General features: G+C 37.4%; 3 protein-coding genes across 5 annotated transcripts; 2 read left to right on the top strand and 1 right to left on the bottom strand.

Moving 5' to 3' along the window:
• Nucleotides 1-1302: 1302 nt before the first annotated feature.
• Nucleotides 1303-5440, top strand: LOC131370636 (G-protein coupled receptor 55). 2 transcript variants are annotated; one of them, XM_058418021.1, is made up of 2 exons: nt 1303-1379; nt 3099-5440. In XM_058418021.1, exon 2 carries the CDS (start codon nt 3106-3108, stop codon nt 4024-4026), a length of 921 nt encoding a protein of 306 aa, XP_058274004.1. In that variant the 5' UTR covers nt 1303-1379; nt 3099-3105; the 3' UTR covers nt 4027-5440. The 2 variants fall into 2 exon arrangements, with proteins under 2 accessions (XP_058274004.1, XP_058274003.1); XM_058418020.1 differs by lacking the exon at nt 1303-1379 and adding an exon at nt 1450-1716 and having other exon boundaries at nt 3099-5439.
• A 6808-nt stretch (nt 5441-12248) lies between these two features.
• On the bottom strand, nt 12249-17417 carry itm2cb (integral membrane protein 2Cb). The gene is made up of 6 exons (XM_058418015.1): nt 17239-17417; nt 15363-15503; nt 14890-15078; nt 14587-14697; nt 14041-14191; nt 12249-13132 (listed from the first exon to the last, which is right to left on the bottom strand). The coding sequence occupies exons 1-6, from the start codon at nt 17329-17331 to the stop codon at nt 13041-13043; spliced, it is 777 nt and encodes a 258-aa protein (XP_058273998.1). The 5' UTR covers nt 17332-17417; the 3' UTR covers nt 12249-13040.
• Nucleotides 17418-21384: 3967 nt separating this feature from the next.
• On the top strand, nt 21385-23096 carry hes6 (hes family bHLH transcription factor 6). Of its 2 annotated transcripts, none has more exons than XM_058418700.1 (4): nt 21385-21771; nt 21864-21950; nt 22064-22145; nt 22262-23096. In XM_058418700.1, exons 1-4 carry the CDS (start codon nt 21706-21708, stop codon nt 22696-22698), a joined length of 672 nt encoding a protein of 223 aa, XP_058274683.1. In that variant the 5' UTR covers nt 21385-21705; the 3' UTR covers nt 22699-23096. The 2 variants fall into 2 exon arrangements, with proteins under 2 accessions (XP_058274683.1, XP_058274682.1); XM_058418699.1 differs by having other exon boundaries at nt 21389-21771; nt 22259-23096.
• Nucleotides 23097-23369: the final 273 nt, after the last annotated feature.

Raw genomic sequence — 23369 nt, 5'->3', positions numbered from 1 at the left:
ACAGAGATCCCAGAGGAATCTTACACACAGGAAAACTCAACAGGCACGCCGGATTCAACCTTGGAGGAAAATCACTGAAATATAAATTTCATATATATGAATTATATAAGCATTGGTTAAGTTAATACAAGTAAATTAATACAGAAAATGAAAGTAGCATTTAATATATGTGATTTTCTGCCAGTGTTTATTTGAACTTGCTAGGGGTAACATTTGCCTTCAAACATTTACTTCAAAATTGCAAAATCCGAATCTCAAAACTGAAATCTAAGGGGTGTTTTTAAGGCATTGTGGCTTAGTGGTTAGCATGTTAGCATTTTCCACCCTGCCTGTGTCTAGTTTTCCTGTTCCCACCATGCTTCTGGGGTTTCCCCAGGGTACTCTGGTTTCTTCCCCTAGTCCACAGACATGTGTGATCGGCTAAATTAGCATATCTAAATTATCTGTAGTGTGTTTGTGAGATGAGATGCACAAGGTTGACCCTTGTGACCCTGTATATGATGTGTGGTTTAGAAAATGGATAGATGGAACACAGGGATTAACAGGGAGTACATAAGATTAATAAATCACATTACCTTTGTGTCCATTTCAAGATTATGAAGAAATGATCTGATATACTAAACAGCTAAATAAAGACAAAAAATTTATAGTACAATTTCATGGTAAAAAATGGCCTACACATAATCTACCATACACACATATTTACCAAGCTGAAAACAATAGTATCTGTTTTATTTCTTTCTCCACTAACTCCCTATTGTCATCATCATCATCATCAGCAGCAGCAGCAGCAGCAGCATAAAGCAGGTTGCCCATCTAAAGTGTCTTTATGCACTTTGACCATGTTTTCATGGTATGCAGTGTTCAGCAGTCTGTGAATAAAGATTGCATGCTATTCTAAATAGTTCCTATTTCACGGACAGAGTGGACAGGTACCCAGGAAGCTATAAAGTACAAGTGAGTGCAGAAAACATATAGAAGTAATTTTTTTTCAATTAGTGTGTTTCACAAATGCTCATTCCCTACAGGAATGGTCTAATTGTAGATGAAAAAGGTGAATAAGTATCTAACCAGGTTGTAAAAATGCCATGTATCTGGTTAACACTAGCACCTTAAGGAACATGAAATCCATGCCCCAACAAATTAATGCTGTTCTGATGAACAAAGGCAGTAGAGTTATTAATATACTGGAAATACTGCTTTTAATATACACGCGGGTGTGCACAAGTATTGAAGTCCTTTTTCAGGTTGGTTAGGTTCAACATTCACACACATTTAGTCACTGCAGTTACACAACTGTTCCATTTTCGCTTGCCATTTACACAAATACTTGGTAGACTGGTGCCATTTGACAGCCAACAATAATACCACTTAACACGGTAAGCACCACAACAACATCACAGTAGTATGTTAGCAGTGTAGTTTATTAACTGTTGTTTAAACCAATTCATCTAAAATGGGGTCATATTACCAAGATTATGCTGGTGAATATTAAAATGAGAACACATCTTTTAACATCACTTGGTCATGGAATCTAACAGTTTTATATGTTTACACTTGATTTAGACAAACAGTTTGCTGTTCTAAACAGGCTGCAGTAGGCATGGGTAGGCAAGGATGTGGTTACGTAGTTTAAAAGAAGAAGTGTTTTTATCTGACGCCACAGTCTGCTCTCAGGAAAGTGTCAGAGAGTCACATCAGAGCACATTTACATTGGTAAGATTTACTTTGTTAAACAATATTTAATAATTAATATTCAAGTTTAGGTTAGCATTTGGAATTTGACAGGTAACAGTACATATAAAAATCCAGCATTTTTTTTCTGTTTAGATTTAGTTGAAAGATTGATGTGTTCCTGTTTTGCTACTGAAAGTAGCGTTTAAAAATCTGGACAGACACTCCTGCTGTCTGAATGGTACTTTCACCACTTACACGTGCTTACTCAAAATATTTATTGCATTTGAACACACTTTCTAATAAATAAAATGGCATTCAGTTGAAATTGAAAGTAGCTTGGCAAATGTAAGCATTGCTAAATTATATTTAAACATTTTAAAGAACTAGATTTACTGCAGCAGGAGTGCTTTTGAAACAGCCTTCTTCCTTCTTCCTCACAATAATGCAAATTAAAGTACATGGAAAATAGTAGATTCCTTCAAGCAACAACATGTTTAATAAGTAGAAATAAACATAAAACTTTTGAATGTGCAGACGCAGGCGGCATAGGTTGCTAATGTGTTGGTGAACAAGTGTTAACTAAGCAAAGCCTTTACATAACGAGAACTTAATTACATTTCTGTAAGTCTGTTCAGAAAGCACTATACAAAAGTTTCTATCAATCACGCTTCATAAATGACTTTCAAATGTTCAAATGCAAAATGTTTTTTGCCTTTTGAATATATAATGTTTGCACTTATACCACAGTTTTGGCATATACGTGTTTATACAATTGTAAGTAGGGAAATGTTTGAGGCCAAAAGAGGAAGACAGGTTAAAACGCATGACTCTGGAAGTCATAAACAAGCTTATACTTATATTTAAATATTACTGAGCATCCTATGGAAAATTATTCATTTTACCAGAGCACAACTTGTGTATATATATCTAGCAGAAACCATTGGATTGTGCATTTATATAATATAGATTGTGTTTATTAAATCAGAGAAAATTCTCGGCTGTGCCATAAAATGCGTTAGATGTTAATTTCTCATGATACTGAGTCATTTTCACATGATCTCAAATTTCACATGAGTCTCCTGAAAACCCAAAAAAAAAAAAAAACTATTAACTATGCAACTAATGATACAGCTAATGATAAACTGTTTCATATTTTGTTCGAGTAATTTGAATAAATGTGATTACATATATTTGTGATTACATATGTGATTAAATATATTTAAACATGTATAATCATAAATGTATGTTTATTATTTTAGCTTTTAGCACATTATTGCGCTGCTTCAGCAGTATTTCGCTGCTCCGAAATACAAAACATGGCTCAAGCCATTGCTCATTATTGCTCATACTACTATATAGTCATGTAGTAGGTGTATGAGAGATAAAAATCATAAGACTAAGCAAGTGTTCTTTCCCCCCAGATTCACCATGAGAAACAATTGCACCTGTAATTTAACAGACGTGGACTCGCTCATGAAGCCTTTGGAGTTGATCATCTACGTGCCCATCTTTGTGTTTGGCATCATCCTAAATGCCACTGCACTTTGGGTGTTTTGCTTTTTTTTTAAAAAATGGACTGAATCCACCATCTACATGATGAACTTGGCTGTAATGGACCTGCTCTTGCTGCTTCAGCTGCCCTTTAAGATGCACGCCACAAATAACCTTTGGTCAGCAAACAAAAAACACTTCTGTTCTTTCCTGGAAAGCCTGTACTTCATGGCAATGTATGGAAGCATCTACATCATCATGTCCATATCTGTAGACCGCTACCTTGGCATATGCCATCCATTCCATGCCAAGCATCTGCGTTCCAAGAAAAGTGCCTGGATTGTGTGTGTGGTAATTTGGGTTTTTGTGATAGCAGCGACTATTCCAGTTTACACCTTCCGTGAAACGGGAAAAGATGAATTCCACTGCTTTCATGGCTTTTCAGATAAGGGATGGAACCCAGTGCTTATTGTGTGTCTGGAACTGTTTGGTTTCCTGCTGCCTGCTCTTGTAATTATATATTGCTCAGTGCAGAGTATCCGTACCCTGCATGATCCAACAGTCACAAGAACTCCCATCCGGATCATTTACAGCAGCCTGTGTGCCTTCCTTGTGCCCTTTACACCATGCCACATTGCAATCTTTCTCCAGTTCCTGGTGCGCAGCACCATCATCTGTGAGTGTGACTCCATAAAAAAGATTTCCCTGTTTTTACAGCTGTCTCTCTGCCTTGCCAACATAACATGCTTCCTAGACGCCATATTCTACTACTTTGTGGCCAAAGAGGTACGGGCAAGTAAGGACAAAATCAGACAATCCATCACTAGAATGAGAAGTATGAGTGGTTCAGACACATAAGAAAGATCTTTTTTCTTGTTGTGGATTCCCAAGACATGATGATGCTTACTAAGGCTCATTATTGATACGGTAATTTGTTAATATAATATGCATCAAAGGCAGAAGAAAAAATCCGTTTTGATGACTTTTATGAAGAGGCTGCAACATTTGATCAGGTGTGAAGTGTTCGATTAACAAAAGCAGTGATGCTTATGAAGACATTTTTACTCATTTCTAACTACAGTTTTGTATACAGTATGCCTCATATGTGTAAGATAGATCAGGGTTTCTAATCTGACTCACCTCGACAGCCTGTCAAGGATGGTTCTCACGCGAAGGGAGCGTGCCGAGTTGAACAGAGATTTCAGAAATGAATATTCAGAAGTTTATGAGGTTTATCCATACCAATTAATTATAGCATCATTTTGTTCAACTAATTTCTTTTATATCCTGTGTGTCATAGGGAGATGAAGTGTGTGCATGAGAAGTTTAATATATTTTCAGAAACAATTATTTAATTGTGGAAAGTTCTGAGAAACACAGAGTCTACCACTGGCAGCCTTCTTTAGGTGGGTGAAGGAGTGGGCACAGGCAGCATGCCTGGCAGTTTCAGTCTGCCTCAGAGTGCTACAATTCACAAGCCTATTGTACATAGTATCTTAGTGAAAAGCATTATTTAAAAGTGTTATTGCTTAAAATTTTTTTCTATAATTTCTTTGTAACATAGTCTCATATTTTATTTGTTATTATTTTTGAGGTATAATATGGATGTAAAATACAGTACATACAGGTAGAGTTAATACCTAAGCAGTAATACAGAATAATAATTTTTAGTTTCCTTAAGAACGTGTTAGCCCTTAACTAACTGTAACCTTTTTCTTGTGTGTGTGTGTGTGTTCGTGTTAAAATTCTTGTTACTGGATAATAATCATAAAAAAATCTTGCAACATAACAGTGACATAAATATTTTTTTTGTTGTTTTTTTGACAAAAATTCATCTAAATCCCAGTAATCGAACAGTTTTTAGCTAACTAATACCAAAGAAGTACTGTATTTTCTGACATATTTATTTTAAGAGCCTAGATTGTGTGAATAAGTACAGTACATTCTGCGGGAAGATAACGTAACATATTACTGCTTTCATTTTCCAGAATGAGGTTACAGTTTTTTTTTCTGGAGCATTACCATTAATCTGTGAATATTCTGAATTAAACTGAATAAAGTTTGTCTGAGAAAATCTGCGAGTGTATGGTGAGTGACTGGTGAGAAACTCGCATATTCTTTCTTTATAACAAACTAGTTGTACTTCAATCTGCTTTCAATCCCTGTTGTGATTTGTTTTATACAAAATTAAACTATTCATTGCTATATCATACATTATCTATTAAACTTGAAGGGAAACTATTCAGCAAGAAAGTATGCCACAGGTTGTCCGTAACTCAAAAATGCAATTCAAACAGAGAAATGCTCGGACAGTCTAATTCATTCTGCAAATAAGTGATTATCAGTTCATAATAATCTATGAGAATATCCTCCATTAAAAATGTTTTTTTTTTAATTATATTTTTAGTACAATACAAATTTTAAAGTATTAAAATACTTAAAGAATGTTTTTTTTTTCTTTTCTCTTTAATGGTCACACATGCTAGCAAGCCACTTACCTCTAAAATATATTAACTAATTTTAATTTTACATTGTCCACTATAACCGAAATGATTATATTGTTATTGTAATCCTTTATACAGGCCAGAAGCATATATAAGAAGCAGAAACAATAAACACAGAGGAAGTCTGAAATCACTGATGTTTAGACAATGCAATAGCACTGACGCAGTTGTAAGATGTAGTACTTAACCAGATTTTAACTTGAACTTGAGTTTGAGTTGAACTTTGAGTTGAACTTGAGCATGGCTGAGCAGAAAAATCTTCATTAATCCCAAAGATGAATTCAGTTCCACACTTGTTTGTGTATGTTTATGTTTATGTAAGATAACGTTAAGATAATGTTTATGTATCTAATGTTTTTCGCTATGACTGCATTTGAAAATCAGCTTCATGCAAATATTGTAGCTCTGTTGCATGCCAATATGCATCTTGTATGTTGTTCAAACTATGGTGACCAGACCTATCTGTTTTCACAAGGTTAAACCACAAACCATGACCAGGCTGGAGGTGTGTTTTAGCATGTAAAGCGATTCATAAACATGCTTGCTTATACATTCTCACCTGTGCGAAGACTGGACTTTATATAATAACTCGATCTGGATCTGTGTTTCACTGTGAGTCTCAGTGGCTTATGCCTTGCATATATTTCTTTGCCGTTCACTACTAACATGCCTGGTGACTTGATCTATTTTTTTTTTTTAAGGGAAGATAAACAGGAAGCCTGAGATTCTGTGATCTCTTTTAATAAATAAAAATTCATAATTTATTTTCATAATTTATTTTCTGCTTCTGCTGAGTTTAAACTATTAACAATTTGTAATTGCTGTAAGTAACTTAAAAATATAGGACCTTATTATCTGTTTGTTATACTGCACCCTTATAAGAAGGTTTACATAAGCTAAATAATTAAAAAATTTACAGAACACATATGAAATTATTGAAACAGCAAGGCCAATTTGTTTTCTACTGTTCACTGAAGACATTTGGGTTTAAGATCAGAAGATGAATATGAGACAATCAATCATATTTTCAGCTTTCATTTCCTGGTATTTATATCCAAGTGTGTTGGATATAACAAGGTGCCTCTGGTGTCAGTCCACCAAAACTTTAGGTGAGCAAACTATACAAATCTTAAAATAAACAAAAGTAGAGCACATCCCTTGTTCAGAAAAACTGCCACAATCTAGCAACCCAGTTACATTCCGCATTCTTCTTTTTATATGCTTTTCCATTTTTGTATTTGTGTTGATCCTGAGTTTGGGTTTCTGTCTATGTGGATTTTTACATGAATTTTCCTGTGGATTTTCACATGTTCCCCTGTTGTCTTTTATCCAAGCTTTTCTCTGGGTTCTCTGGTTTCCTTCCATCAAAAAGCAGAAACAAATGATAAAGCAGTTACTGGTAAATGAATGAATATCAGTGATTTTTGTTGCCAAAAGATGGCGCTAAGTCATCATGGTCATATACAGCATCTTGCTCTTGTCTTACATTTGAAGAAAAGCCCTGTTTCTGTGTTTATCAGTGGGATAAAAAAAAAAAAAAATATATATATATATATATATATATATATATATATATATATATATATATATATAACTTTCAAAGAAATGACTTTCAAAGAAAGTCATTTATATATATATATATATATATATATATATATATATATATATATATATATATATATAAATGACTTTCTTTGAAACCTAATAGGGCATTTCCAAATAGATGAATTTTCATGTCAATTATTTGTGATTTTTTGTGAAAAATCAGAAGTTCTTTCTTATCTTCTTTCTTTCTAGCAACTATTTCTTGCATTCAACTGTCTACATACCATACAAGTAATTCAGTTATTCTCAACATAACACACTTTTTGTTAACACATACTAATCTCACATGAGATCTGCAGTTGGCCTTGTCTAGCAGCTACACATGCTGTTTTCAGCAAGTCTCCACATAATGAAGAAAACCTCCCACAGCTTCCTGTGTCTGTGAACTGCAAGTACAAATTGAGAGAAATACAACCAAAGTTAACTGACACCCATTAATAGTGCATCTGTCATCTCTTACAGTCTGTCTTAAATTCTTCATTTTTAAACAGTAACTTGCTGAAATCCGCTTCTTAAAAGTATATTAACCTGCTAGATAATAGCAATCTGTGTCATAACCTCATAACTTGCTGAATGTTTTACTACCAAACAGGTGTATTAAAATCCATTGCAGGTATAATAACAGTGGCAGGTATCATAAATAAGCCTGTTAAGTCTGTTAAATGTGGCTAAAACACTAGCCACTGGAAGTCTTGATGTCTTTTGACCCACTTTTGATTGACTTTAATGTGAAATTGAGATTGGATATCTTTAGCTTAGGTGTCTGTAAACATTTGGCATAAACTGTAAATCACATTTCACAGGAATTTTTGTATGATTTAAATACAAATTTTAATCTTATTTCATTGTTACACCCCATAAATTCTTCTACTTTAACAATTATGTTGTGTATATCTTCAGCTGATCATTACTCTTTCTAAAAACTTGATTGTAATAATCCGTGTACAAAAGGTTTAAACTTCCTTCCTGTTTTCAGGGGCAGTGTGAGACGACTGGCTACCACTTTGTAGGCATGTGCACAAATATTGTGAACAAAGTGACAAATTGACATGTCAGTATAAGTAATAAATACTAAATGTAATAAACAGTAAATCAAAACATACAGCTATCTTCTCTTAATTCTCCTTACCTGTATGCATTTCAGATTGCACATATGAAAATATAAAAATATTTAGGAATGGTTTATGGGACGTAAACAAATTAAACCAAGATAAGTCGTGTCAGATTGTTTACTCCTTTAATGTGACAACAATCTACAAAACAAATAGAAAAATAATAATTAAAAACACAAATAGAAACAAAAGAAAAAGGCAGAAAGTACAATAAACTGGTTGCATAATTGTGTATGCTTTTATAGTAAGGCATGAGACTGTATTCATAATAAAGAATTAATCAGAATCACATTCAGACTCATGTTTAAAAGCAATTATGTCATTAATGAACTGATTCTGATTAACTGGTCTACAAAGTGCTTACAAAGAATTTCGAAAACATTACTTGTACCATGAAATAATGCTACAAGTATCACCAAGTAGAGAAAACTGAGACATCAACCCAAGTGATGTTACCAAAAACAGGACATCCCTCCATAAAATTCAATTAAATTTGATGTAATTTGTATAGATCTTTCAACAATGGGCATTGTCACAAAGCAGCCTTACAGAAAACTATAAATTCATGATATAAAGTTTACATTTATAAATGTATGGCAAGAAAAACTCCCGAGGATGACATTAGGAGGAAACCTTGAAAGGAACCAGACTCATATGGGTGACACCAGATAGTGTGATTAGAAAATAATTATTAAAAACAATAGAATAGCTTCTACAACTGTGTACTGTATGGTCAAAAAGTACAATTGTGTAACAAGAAAATCTGTCCTAGTTTAAATATGAGGTTTATTTTGTTGAAGTTCACAGATGGAGAATTGAGTACAAAGCTGTTCATGGAATTCGCAGGCCAAAGCCATCTTCATGGTTTCTAAGTGGTACCATCTACAGAAATCACATGTATCTCCAGACTGTCCATCCTTAGCAGCAGCAAGTGGTTTCCATGTGATGAGAACTCCAAGCATAGCATAAGTTGGATCATCAAGATAAGTAGGGCATCAAGATGGATCAGGCAGATCCAGGGAGCATAAGGGGTCAGAATCACTGGTATCTCAGTAGTAGTAGTGACAGAGAGAGAGAGAGAGAGAGAGAGAGAGAGAATGCTCGTTGTCACATAATGGTTATGGGCAATGTACATTGTGTGTAGACTGCAAGCAGGGACTCTGGCAAGACTAGCTATGACTGCATAACTAAACGGGAAAGCCAGAAGGTGAACCCTCAAAATCTGCTCCTTTATATAAGAACAAAATTTTTCACAGAAGTCTTGACTAAACAACTATATTTTTCAGCCTAGAATGTTGGACATTGACACCCGGGTCTAAGTCCTGAAGACTAACTGGAAGGCTGTTACATAACTGTGGGGCTTTGAAAGAGAAACCTCTGCCCACAACTCTAGTTTTCACTATAAAAGTAGCAACAAATAACCTGCAACTTTCGATCAAAGAAGGCATGGCACACCATAAAAGACCAAATGATGATTCAAGTACTGCAGTGTGAGACCTTATAGTGCTTTATAGGTCAGTAGTACGATTTTATAATAAATGTGAAATTCAATTTTATTTTGGAGCCACAATGACAAAAGGACAAGAAAAAATCATGGACTTTTACCTACATACCGACAGCAACATTAAATGAGCCTCAGGAATATCTGACAAGTACTTGTCACTTCCTGGATATGACAACAATCTTTATATGTATTTATATGTAATCTTTGTATTCTTTATATGTCTGGGCTGGACATATGGGCATAAGGATATGTTTGGCGGACATATAGGCATAAGGATATGTTTGGTGCATAAACGAGACATTTTATAACCTACAGGAAACTGTACCCACAGTTAAGCATGGTAATAATTATTGACAAATTATCTACAACCTTTTCTACAAACTGTTCTTTTGCTTAGTATGTCACTCACCCCATAGTCCATCATCAAGTGCAGTTTCCCTTTTTCACCACGCCTGCTATCTGACCAACTCCAGGCCTGTTTATGGGTGGAGTGAGCATGGTTGTGTGGTTTTCCCCTTACCATATTGCACTCCATCTGCACTGAATGGGTCTCCCATGGCACATTGGAGCAGAGAACAAACTAGAACAACAACACAAACTAGCCTGGTTGAGCAGTTTTCCTTTATCATACTGTATTCTACACTACAAGTCAGCTGGATTTTATTAATATGTATATATGTGCTAGAGTGGAGCTGCCCTCTTAGTGTATCTACAAACAGAACCCTCCTTTAAAAGCCAAGCAATCTTTTTTTTTTTTTTTTCATCTGTGATTCATTCAGCTTCCACGTCCTCCACTCTCTGATGACTCGAAGCTCTGTGACTACATTCTAGTAGCATGAGTCTTTTCCAGAAACTCTCTTTATGGTTAACCACTGAATCTGGCTCTGAGTGAATGTAAGCTTTAGCTTTTTCCAGATCCCATACATTGCTTGCAGGCTTCAAAAAGTGTGGGACAGCCACCCACCTATGTTCAAGCGCACATGCGATTTGTGCCAAGCACCAAATCCTGTTGCTGTTGCCAATCTGTGTGAAGCCATGATGAAAAAAAATGTGTAGACTATGTAATTACATAAATTGCAGTTCATGAATTAAAATAGTTATTAAGTAAAATATGTTATCTAAATACATATACATTTATTTTAATTCACATGACAAAGTACTTGTAAGTCGAAGTAAATTGTCTTTACTTATTGTAGCACTACACATGAGGTGATTATAGTGTGCCTAGCTGCACAGTCTTAGCAGTCTTCCTCATAACCAAGGACCTCCACCTGTAGTCATACAGTGTAAATTAGTATTACAAACTCTGAATTACTGAACATTTAATTTGCCTGGTATTTTGTTTAGTGTAATGATGCTATACGCATTAATCCTAAAATGAGATATTGAAATTTCCAAAAACTTTTTTGCTAGCTCTCTTTACTTTAGCAACTCCTGTCTAAGCAGAGACTGGGTCTCTACTCAAATGGAGGATGTTATTACTTCAGCTGCCAGCCCCTATAATTGCATTTATATTTATATACTATATAAAGAAGAGTGTTGATGCGTGAGAAGAGTGTTCCTTGAGGCATGGTGGGTCCAGCTGAGCCATACTAGAAGCTTAAAGGTGCAGAGCAAAGTGTAATACATGATTTAAGGTAGCTAGGCACTGGTCCATATCTGGCTTCGTAGGCAAACATCAGTGTTTTAAAGCTGCAACAGGCAGCTATAGGAAGCCAGCTGAGGGACAACAGCAATGGGCTGATGTGGGACAACTTGAACAATTAATTGCAGCTGTATTCTGGACCAATTGCCAGGGTTCAATGTCACATAGCAGCAGACCTGTTATGAGTGAATTGCAGTCGTTCAATCTTAAGGTGACAAAGGATTGAACAAGCACCTGAGTGATCTCAGTGGACAAGGAAAAGATTGATCCTCCTGTTTGTGGTAAGTAGGTTAGTGATATGCACCTAGAAGCATAATTGGTTGTGCAGACCTACCCCAAGGCTTTGTGCACTGTCAGTTGGTGTTATCTGAATGATATCCACTTTACAAGGTGTGTTTCCTTATCATGAACCTTATTGAAGAGGGTGCTATTAAAGGACTTAATATTGCAAGCTGGGCAACCATTGATGGCTTTGAACAGTGAAATGATTTCTGTCACAGAAAAAAAGGCTTTTACTGATTAAGATGTGTATAAAGAAAACCATGCAAGGAGAAAAAGATTTAGGCAATAGCCTTCATCACTTTACCCCAATGCATTATTGAAATAGGTATGTTAATAAAAGTCAGACAGAGATCCAATATATATTATAATAATTTTGAACATTTATACTCATTTATAGTGAAAGGCCTTTGGGAGAGCTACGCTGGCATCTATTTAACTCATATGTGCGAGTCAGGTAAATTTTTCTATAAACTTTATTCACAAATATGTCACAAAGAGACAAAAAAACATACAGGTTCATTAACTCATTATGAAAATGTCCGATGTTAAAATATGAAATCCGAGATAAGAAAACTCTATTGCTTAAGTTACTTTGGGGAAAAAATAAAAACAATGTCTTAATTAAATAACAAGTAATTAACTCATACATTTCTAAAACATGAGGTATAATTTTTGGCATTAAGACAATTTTCCTAATCTGGATTTCTTATTTAACACAGGGAAATGGTAGTGAACGGGTTGTCCATTCTATAGACAATAACCCTTACCCACTCACAGACAAAAAAAAAAAAAATGAAGTCAGTGCATAGTGCATGCCACAGTCTCACACTAAAAAGATGTCAATACTGTCAGTTAAATCATTTCCACGTGCTGACATTTCTCAGACCAGTCTCTAACATTAAGAACCCTCCCAACCACCCCCCAAATATTCAATGAAAAAATATTACATAAATACCAATATATACAGATCAACATGTTTAACCAGGACAACAAAACCAGCCACCAAACTTAACTCTAAGGCAGTTGTTATTCAACCTGGAACATTAGGATCCTGAAAAACAAACTAGTCACAAACTGACTAAATTTGGGAAAAAAAAGACATGATGCCTTACACAGTATGTACAAAGTAAATGTGCTATAAAGTGCAATAAAAGCTAAACGCAGAGGAACAGGTTTTGGGATCTGCTCAGTTGAGTTGGGAAGATGCCGAGGCTGAAGTTTTAGGCCCGGTCACAGATCAGAGTCTCCATCACAAACGTGTTCTCAAAGTGACGGATGCTGTGACACTTCCTGGTCTCTCGCTTGTCGATACCTAGACAAGATGCACAAAGTCAGAAATTAAATGTCTTCCAAATCTGAATACACTGCAAAATATGTAATATTATATTTAGTGTTAAGCCCTAGTTGGTAAAAATACATTTAGATTCGCAGCATTATTTAACACTCATGGCTTATTTTAGACAAAAGTATTTGAGGCCTACACATTTAGTACAAATGCTGTCTAGCCAAACGCGTCATTCTGTCACAACGACATAATCTGTGAAAAGAAGGAGAATCCCTATAAGCCAAACTCCTACACTCCATCAATTGCATCACTTCCTCCTCCCGTGCAGTACCCTACTTGGAGCTGGTTGGCGTACTCTCTGCCTGTGAATCATCCACACATGGATTAATCATGCAGTGGATCACAGTATTACTGCATCCTACACACGCACGCGAGAACTACGTAGCATCAGCCTACACTAATATCAGGTCCAGGTTTCCTCCACTGCCACTACAGCGGAGGCAGACTATTTGTGACGTACAAGGTTTTGCATGCCTGCAAAATGATATGGTTTAAAGATACACTGAATAATCTGCTTGAGTTTCTCTCATGGTTGTCACGTTGATCGCAGCTGAGAAATCAAAGATCAGACAGGAAGTGTTCTCATGTGGGTATGCCCATTCTGGGAGTAATCCTAAGATTGCATCTGCCACATATGTTACATAACAGTGGCTGTGAAATAACATTTTCGTTTGTTCATATTTGTTAGAATGTTACTGAAATTCTGGAGGTGCTGAATTTCCTCTTTAAGTGTGTATCTAGATAACAGCTGAATAGTAGTCACAGGATGTTAGTCCTAGTGACAAATAAAAAGAAACAGAGAAAGAAAAAGAACAACAGGCAGACAAGAAAATAAGCTGTTTGCAAGAAAATTAGGCTAAGTAGCTTGAACTTACGTCTGCGAGAGTTGCGACGTTTCAGCCGGAAAGTCTCTTTGCCGTAACACAGGCGGTGGATAAAGGGACCAAGCTGACGCATGTTTTTCACTCTGCCTGTCACCATCATCTCTTCCTGAACCATGTAGGTCTGTGGTAGGTACATCCCCCTCTGCATGACACATACACAGCAATTATTCATTACAGAAAAGATTGAACTGCTGGGATTTCAGCAAATCTGTGACGTTCTGCTTTTCTCATAACACACTCATTGAGGTTCATATACTTGTAAAAATAAATGTACAATTATATTGGCCTAAAAGACTGACCCAAATTGTTAGACCTAGAGTTTGACCTCAATTTTCTTTATTTCCAGTTTGTACTAGATCTCATTCCATAGAGAAAATTAGCCTTATGCAAATAAAACAGCTTTTCTCCAGTCTCTGGCACATTTCACTTATCATGAAATGCCTATATAAAAAGGCCTTATATGGAGTATGATACAAGACTTGACAGAAGGTGTGACCCAGAGACAGAGAGTGAGAGTCCAAGGAATTAACATTTTACCTGGACATTAATTAGTAGCTCCCACAGGTTTCTGGGAGGCATGACAATGGTGGTGTTGAGCTCAACAACATAGCACTTATCCAACGCAATGTCGTGATATGCTGTGAGGCCCTGTGTAGAGAAGGGGGAAAGACACAAATTAGCACAAATTAACTAAATGAAAGTGACTAATACAGTCCTTGAGTTCTACTCATATCATTGCATATCTTATTCAGAGTGAATGAAGCCACATGCAAGGGCTACTTGGGATTAGACTGTAGCCGAAGAGGTACAGTGCAAAAGGCTAGGAGATTCCCTTCATACCCGGTGGAAGTCGTGGATGATGTCAGCTGGATCGCTTCCTCCGAAGTTGGGCACAGGAACGTTGATCTGCTCGTAGTTTTCCTCCAAGTAGATGCCAACATTCTCTTGCAGCTCCTGTCTCCCTAGCAACGGTGCGTACAGCGAGTCTTCATACATCACCCGACAGTGGAACAGGCTGTCCTCTGGGATCTGTGTGAAGAGCAAATTTAGAACATTTCTTAAAAAAAGAAGACAGAAAGGACGGGATGGAAGACATAGCTAATGAATAATGAAAGGGAGTAAAAATTAAGAAAGATGACTGACAGGGCATATTAGTCATCAGACACAGAATGTGGCCTAGATTATTCTTTTCTTTGTGCATCCTGCATAAAGAAAGCTTTCTCAGACTACTTGACTTAGCATTTATGTGTCACTTAATAATATTAAAGCACTGTTTAATATAAAATATGGCACAATTTTTACCAGTGTCTCACCTGAGGGGTAAAGTAGTTGCGATATACATAGACTGACACAATGATCAGGCCAGATATGAAGATCACCAGGCCAGGAATCAGACACCAGAGGCCATTTACTGAAGACTTCTTAGGCCTGAGAGGGAGGACCAGCTCATCCGGCTGGAAAAAAAGAAGAAGAAATCATTCAGTTAATTTTGCCTGCTGAGAAAGAATATTTTGTGTCATGCAAAATCTGACCAAACAGGAACCACCTCAGATGTCCTATTCCCCCACAGGGTCACCTGATCTCATGCAAACTCAGCAATTGTAAGTCGTGTGATCATTTAAAGATGTTCTTAGTATTGGCTGTGACTAATAAACCAGTTACTAACTATAAGCACAGCCATTAATAACTTTATTGGCATCACAGCTTGTGCTTATGATTCTGTAATCATGAGAACACGATGACACCTCCCTAGCAAATAAGCACTAGTAGCACATATTCTCTGTCTCTCTCTGCAATTTCTCTTTGTGAATGCCAAGGAATTAGTCACGCCACATCTCAAGGAGTCAGGAGGTGCGAACGCCTCCAGTCTCTCAGGCAAGCCTGCCAAGTACGCCATTCTGGCTTCAGCCTACGCTGACTGTACTCACCATGGCAATGGTATAGCAAGTCCACCAGACCTGCTGACAGAGCAAATGTGTGACGCAGCGGCATTTTATTTTAGCCACATACTGTACTTTTTAGTTTATATTTAGAGACATTTCAGTACAGGAGACAGAGATAATTGGAGATGGTCTATGGAAGACCATCTGTATGTCCATGAGTGGGATGTTGCTTCTGGAGTTTCACTTCATTTAAGTTAATTCAAAAATGATAACTTTCTCAATGACATGAAGAATTCAATTATTCTCTCTATCTATGAACAATTATGAGAATATGATATAAATATATTTATTTTCTGTCTTTTTTTTAAATAGCATTTATTCAAACTTCAGAGAAGGACTGAGACCAAATCCTACAAATCCAAAAAATAATAGGGGATCTTTTTAACCTGGATGGAAACTCTCTCTTTTGCTCGATTTATTCAGCTATAAGATAGCTGTCTGTATTTCGAACAGCTGTCTGTATTTCTCTCTGTATTTTTAACAAAACCATCAACCAATATCAGAAAAAGTCATTTCCAGAATGATGTCAAATTATTACCATCTAGTTCATCTATGAGCCCACTTAAAGATGGAATTTCAACAGAAGTACTTTCTCGTTGTAATTAGAGCTATCTGACCCTATTACATAAATTAACAAACAACAAATTACAATAAAATAGTCACTCTACTAGTCACAGGCACACTCACACTAAATCATTGCATGTTAGAATAAACCTGCATTCTAATATAGGCTACTTTTTAACTAGGACAGTTTGCTTTGTTTCCTCCCTACATAATCTTTTCCTTCCACTTAATCCTATTTAAGCTTTAAGCGCTTAGTACATACTAACAAAGATGTAATGGCAGTCTCGACAGTGCTTTAAGGAATCTAGTTTATTTTCTCCAAGCTACCGTAATGCAAAAGAACAATGTGTTCTGGACCATCAATAGTCTACCATTACTACCAATGCAAGCAATGTACTGGTTTGAAAACACCACCATTCTATCATTATATAGTGCTTATCTCATCAACCTATAATTACTGCAATTAATGTGGGGTTTCAATGTAGCTTATATGACACAATATATTAACATTAATATTTCTATTAATTAAAAAACGTATTTTTAAAAATGCACTTAAAGGCAAAAAATCTATATTTACGTCGGATAACAGTTCTTATAATAATTCAGTAGTAGAATATACTTACAAATAATGTCATTAAAAAAAATACCATATAATTGACTTTAAAAAAAAAAAAATACTCACCTGAGAATACGACATGATAATTTCCTCTTTTCCTCCATCCCTCTGTTTTTCAGGCTTCTGCACCGATACGGGCTGAAAAGATATCTTCACCATCTTCCCCTTCTTTCTTTGTATCTCGCAGGTCTCTGCTGGTGCTGAGGAGAGGAGCTGAATACACCACAAGGCTGCGATGCGCTTGATGTGAGCCGCTGAACTGCGCGCGCACTTAAAGGGAATTCCCGACTTCCGGTCTGGTTCAAAGTAAGAGTCGTCCAATCAACGGACGCCGTCTATAAATACCAAACGCCTATAAATAACGGTTTATAGAAAGTGAGCGAAGTCAGTTCATAAAGTGCTGAAAAGTAGACTGCTACAGAGTTGTAAAACTTGAATAGTTTAACTTGTCTTCATTTATAAATAAGTCCTTTTTTTTTTTTTTTAAAGAAAGAGGAAATCAATTACCTACAACACCATATACAATATACACCGATCAGGCATAACATTATGACTCTGCCTAATATTGTGTTGATACCCCTTTTGCTGCCAAAACAGCCCTGACCCGTCATGCACTGTGCATTCTGACACCTTTCTATCAGAACCAGCATTAACTTCAACAATCTGGGCAACAGTAGCTCGTCTGTTGGATCACACCACACGGGCCAGCCTACGTGCATATGAGCCTTGGGCGCCCATGACCTTATTGCCGGTTCACCACTGACCCTTCCTTGGACCACTTTTGAGAGATACTGACCACTGCAGTCTGGGAACACCCCACAAGACCTGCAGTTTTGGAGATGCTCTGATCCAGTCGTTTAGCCATCACAATTCTTACGCTTGCCCATTTTTCCTGCTTCTAACACATCAACTTTGACGACAAAATGTTCACTTGCTGCCTAATATATCCCACCCACTAACAGGTGCCATGATGAGGAGATAATCAGTGTTATTCACTTCACCTCTCAGTGCTCATAATGTTATGCCTGATCAGTGTATATGTATATATGTATCAGTAATCCAAAGTATTTCAGATATTTTGCTTTGTATAGATCAAAGAGTTCAGATTTGTTTTCATTTCATTGAAGAACATTGGTCACCATTGCTAAAGTCTTAACCTCTAGATGGTATGTGCTGAGTTAAAAGGGAAAAGAGACGAGTACCATCAGTGTAACAATAGAAAAGAAAAGAAATGTTTTCAGATAATGTTTCCAAATAGGAGCATGTACAGTGAGTAAAGGACAGGCCCAAATAGCTTTGGAGAACAGAGAACATCCTGTGACTGAGGCTCGAAAACAGCTCAGTATTTTTTCTCACAGCCTACAAAGCATATGTATGTGTTAAAATATTAAAATGTTCTCTGTTAACCTTCTCACGTTACTTCCACTGCCAGATGGGGTGACATTTTCTGATCTTGACACTTTTGACACCCTTTCTGTCCTTCCTATTTTAGGGATGGTCCCACATGGATGCTTTCCAAAAACAGTTCATGTCTAAGACCATTTTTCAACAGATAACTTCATACTGTAGACTTGTACGCAAAGCCTTATTTCTGTAATCTTAAAATAACCCAAGGATTACACTGAAAATCCTTTCAACACACACACAGTATTATTTAACAATTTAGTATAAGACATTGTACACTGGAAAACTGGGAAAGAGTAATGATTTATAGTAACAATTTAAGCAATTTATCTGACTTTTTTTTCTAGTAGGAATAAAAAACAGTGTGCTGTTATGGGAAAATAATCAATGACAGGGTGACGTGATACAGTTCCATCCAAAAGTTAGTCTCGCTCCCGCTCACTGTGTGTGTGGAGTTTGCATGTTCTTCCCATGCTTGGTGGGCTTTCTCTGGGTGCTCCGGTTCCCTCCCACAGTCCAAAGACATGCTTCTAGGCTGACTGGAGTCTCTAAATTGCCTGTAGTGTGTGATTGCATGAGTGAATGAGTGTGTGTGTGTGCCCTGTGATGGGTTAGCATTCCATCCAGGGTGTATCCTGCCTTGGTGCCTGATGACACCTGAGATAGGCACAGGTTCCCATTGACCCGATGACAGATCGGATAAGCGGTACAGACAATGAAATTAAATAAAAAACAAGTTTGCACTAAATGATGTGTAACGACCACAAGGCAACTCACACTTCATGCTGTCATGTAAACTATAACAGCAATAAATGGCTATTTCTTTACCAGCCTGTTTTTCGGGCTCTTATAAATAAAACTAATAAAAAGATTTACAATATTTAATAGTTAATATACACCTTGCAGCCAGAGATGTTAGAGAACATTAATCAACACCTTCTAACCTACCAGATTCAAGATTTCTGTAGTGCTTTGGTATAACCTGTACAAAGGTTATTATTATTAGTAGTAGTATGTTGTTGTAAGATCTTTATTAATTTTACATGTATATCCAATATCCACTCAGCTTTCAAAATCTGATTAAATTTGTGCTCCTATTAGACTATACTAGCTGCAGTGTACGCACAGGGGCTTTTAAGTTGAAATGCTCCTGAAATGGCTGTGCCTTCCGATGCTTATTTTGGGCTTTTACGATGAACGACGCACTCAGATTTGCATCAGACTTCCGGAAGTGAAAAAATAACCTGACATGGCATTCTACTTATATGGACTTATTATAAATTATGACCGTTTTGACGGTGTGTGTGGGAATCCATGATCCTTAATCATTCATTTGATTAGAAAATTGTGGTTTTGAACACCGGGGTGCATTGCACATTTAAATCCAGTGTATTAGATTAATGGCATATAATTATCATTTGTGTGATGTGCCCGGGAAAGAAACATTCAATTACTTGTCATGATAAACATGATGCCAAATGGAGCCAGAACATACAGAACATTGAAGTACAAATACATATCTACAGAGCTACAGCTGAATTCATTGGACTCATTAGTTCATCTTAGTCTCCCTTCAGATATCAAGTGTGCCTGCAAGCTGGCTGTGATGAAAGCCAGTAGCCATATCAGTCCTTTGTGGATCAGATGGAAGACCCCTGATCTACAATATATAAGTTGAAAATGACTCTTAAACTGCTGTCAGGGTTAAGGTGTCCAAACTTATGCAATCTTAAATGCTGTTAGGAGAGGGGTGTCCAGTCTTATTTGCATGGCTGGTGTGGGTACAGGTTTTCATTCCAATTAAGCAGGAGCCACACCCAGTTCCACCAGTTTAATCAGGTGATTTTGGCTTCCACTAGACTCAGGTTGTGGCTTCTGCTTGGATGGAATGAAAACTTGCAACCACACCAGACACCCTTGTCTTATGATGTCATAAATACCTGGGTTTTTTTCCTCCCTGGATTATTTTGGACTACAACTCTGCTTGTTTAAATATTTCTCTGAGGTTTGAAAGCTGGACCTATGAACGTGTTCCCGGTCAAAGGTTGCATCCACACCACACAGACTGCTCTCTCTCATTACTACATAATGAACAGTTTGTTATGTTAGTACACAGTTATACCCAATAACGTTTTGTGGCCTTGGACGTAACCAGTGGATTCATCATGGAATAGCATCTTTTTAGCACTTGTTAATCTTCAAGCCACTCTGTAATTGCGTCAGCATAACAATTAGGCTTCTTACATCATAGCTTATATAAAAATAGGATGTCCTCGAAAGCTGCGTAACTGGGACTCCTGTCATGAAAGCATACCCTTAGTGCACAGCAGAGGGCAAGCGTTTTATTCTTTAATCAGATAATAATAATAATAATAATAATAATAATAATAATAATAAAAGCAAGTGGTTAATCTGAGGGGCATCTAGATAGCAAATCGTTAAAACACTTAATATTCTAATTCATGTGAAACCTTTTATTGATTACATTTATTGTAGTTATTCATTAGTTGCAGGTAAATACACGAATGGCACATTAGAGGCAATAAACCAGAAATGGCTAACTTTTGTCTGGGGTTTATTTATGCTCTGTTCTGATTGGCCATTCACATTCAGTACAAATGTTTGTATCTTTCAAATCATTCCCAGATCTAATTTAACTAATAAAAAGCAACATCCAACATTATCACTGGTTAACATCCACTCTTCTCCTTCATCTTCTTCTTATTATGTCAGTTGTAGTAGTGATAGTAGTCTATTGTTGTTGTTTGATTTACACAAACGTAGGCCTATATGACTGAACAGAGTGCTGTACTGGGACAGGGAATTGAATCGTTCCCCTCCAGTACACACTTTACAGGGTGGGTTGGTTTTCGAAGGCGAGACAAAGGCGCTGCATTTGATTGGCTCTCTTTATGCGCGAGCTCGCCGTCAGCTCTCTCGCGCAGTCCGTGCTCCATTCACATGTAAATCAGGCTCCATAAATGCACCCCTTGGTCGCCCACTTTTGCACAATACCCGCCTCGCTTGTTAGCACCGTGTGTAGACCTTTGTTTCAGACTGCGCTCGCCAGCCATCTGCCCTCCATTCAGGAGTCTTAACGGCACTGCCTCGGATATCGGAAACAGCAATATGGCCCCTGCCTCCCGCAATGGCAAGAGTGAGGATGACTACTGTGGGATCAAAGGAGACAGAAAGGTACGAACAGTTCTGTGTGTCCTTGCTATCGTGTCCGGCTTCGGTGGTGTTTGCAGCGATGCTTAATTCTATGTAATATTCCATCTGTGCAGACGAGAAAGCCCTTGGTGGAGAAGAAGAGGCGCGCCCGCATTAATGAAAGTTTACAGGAGCTGCGCCTGCTACTAACCGACTCGGACGTAAGTTGCGTTGATCACTTTTCCAAACTTTGACGCCTACACATATGATGACAGCTCGTTTTCTCCATAACAAGGACGCAAAACTACTCTTACGCTCTTTGTGTCATCCTTAGGCGCAGACAAAGATGGAGAACGCTGAAGTCCTGGAAATGACCGTGAAACACGTGGAAAGTATTCTTCAAAACAGAGCGAAAGGTGAGTTATGCGTGGGCATGTAGCAGTTGCCAGTGCATGCTCAACTGTTAAAACAAAGCCTAAACTCTATCAACTTTGAGATTAAGACCCTCATTTGTTTGTCTGTACTTCAGCAGCTGACAGCATGAATCGTGAGGCGAGTGAGCGTTTCGCCGCCGGTTATATCCAGTGCATGCATGAAGTGCACACGTTCGTGTCCAGCTGTCCCGGTATCGACGCCACCATCGCGGCGGACCTGCTCAACCACCTCCTGGAGTGTATGCCTCTGAACGACGAAGATCGCTTCCAAGATCTGCTTTCTGATTTAATGGGAGACTGTGTGAACGGTGGGGCTTGGCCGGGCGAGGGGATGTACGCCGTGCTGTCCCCGCGCGAAGGAAGTGCCAACGGCAGACCTACAGATCTCTCACCGTCTCCGTCCAGCACATCAAGTGACGACCTGTGCTCGGACATCGACGAGACTGACACCGAGCACAGTCACGTGGACAGTCGGGACGCTCAGGATAATGTGCCCACTGTGTTCTACTCTAAATCAGTATGGAGGCCCTGGTAGAGCTGGTCACAAGCCTTAAACACAGTCGTGAGATGTATGCAACAGAACCTGTGTAGCTGTTAGTGCGCAAGTTATTATGTAGCTCAGAAAGACTGGACATGATTTTTTTGTGAGATTTTAGCTGGTTATGGAAATGTCTTTAACAGTTCTGAAAAGCTCTTCATGGTGAAACAGCCTCGTGTCAACCTAACAACACTGCAACATCAGCATCTTTGTAGCGTATTTAAGTGTTTTTTTGTATAAGCTAAATTAAGACGACACTGTTTTGATGAGTATTTCTAGGAAGTGCTTATCTGTATCTTATTATTGTAGACAAAAATGTAAATATTTCATTGTTGCTGTAGATATATGGATGACCTATGCGTTTTCTTCATTAAAAAAAAACATGAACACTCATACCTTTTTGATTTATTATTTCTTTTTAATCATTATCTTGTGGGACAAATGTAGACTCTGCATTTTACTCCTAAGTGTGCGTGTGGTTAAACTGTTGAAGCATGGACGTCTCATAACAGAACTGGGGTCGCTATACTTACACGTCATCAAACTTCACACACTAGCAGGACGCTATTGAAATCAGTGAATAGGCTTCTTAGACAGAAAACAAAAAATTTACAATTGAAATAAGCAGAGGTCAAGAGCACATGGGGTGCATCGTTCCCACACTTATG

This window comes from Hemibagrus wyckioides, linkage group LG20 (genome assembly GCF_019097595.1).
Source record: "Hemibagrus wyckioides isolate EC202008001 linkage group LG20, SWU_Hwy_1.0, whole genome shotgun sequence".
NCBI classification, from domain to species: domain Eukaryota; kingdom Metazoa; phylum Chordata; class Actinopteri; order Siluriformes; family Bagridae; genus Hemibagrus; species Hemibagrus wyckioides.
The sequence above is the reverse complement of the archived record's forward strand: the minus strand, read 5'-3'. Positions and strand labels throughout refer to the sequence as shown.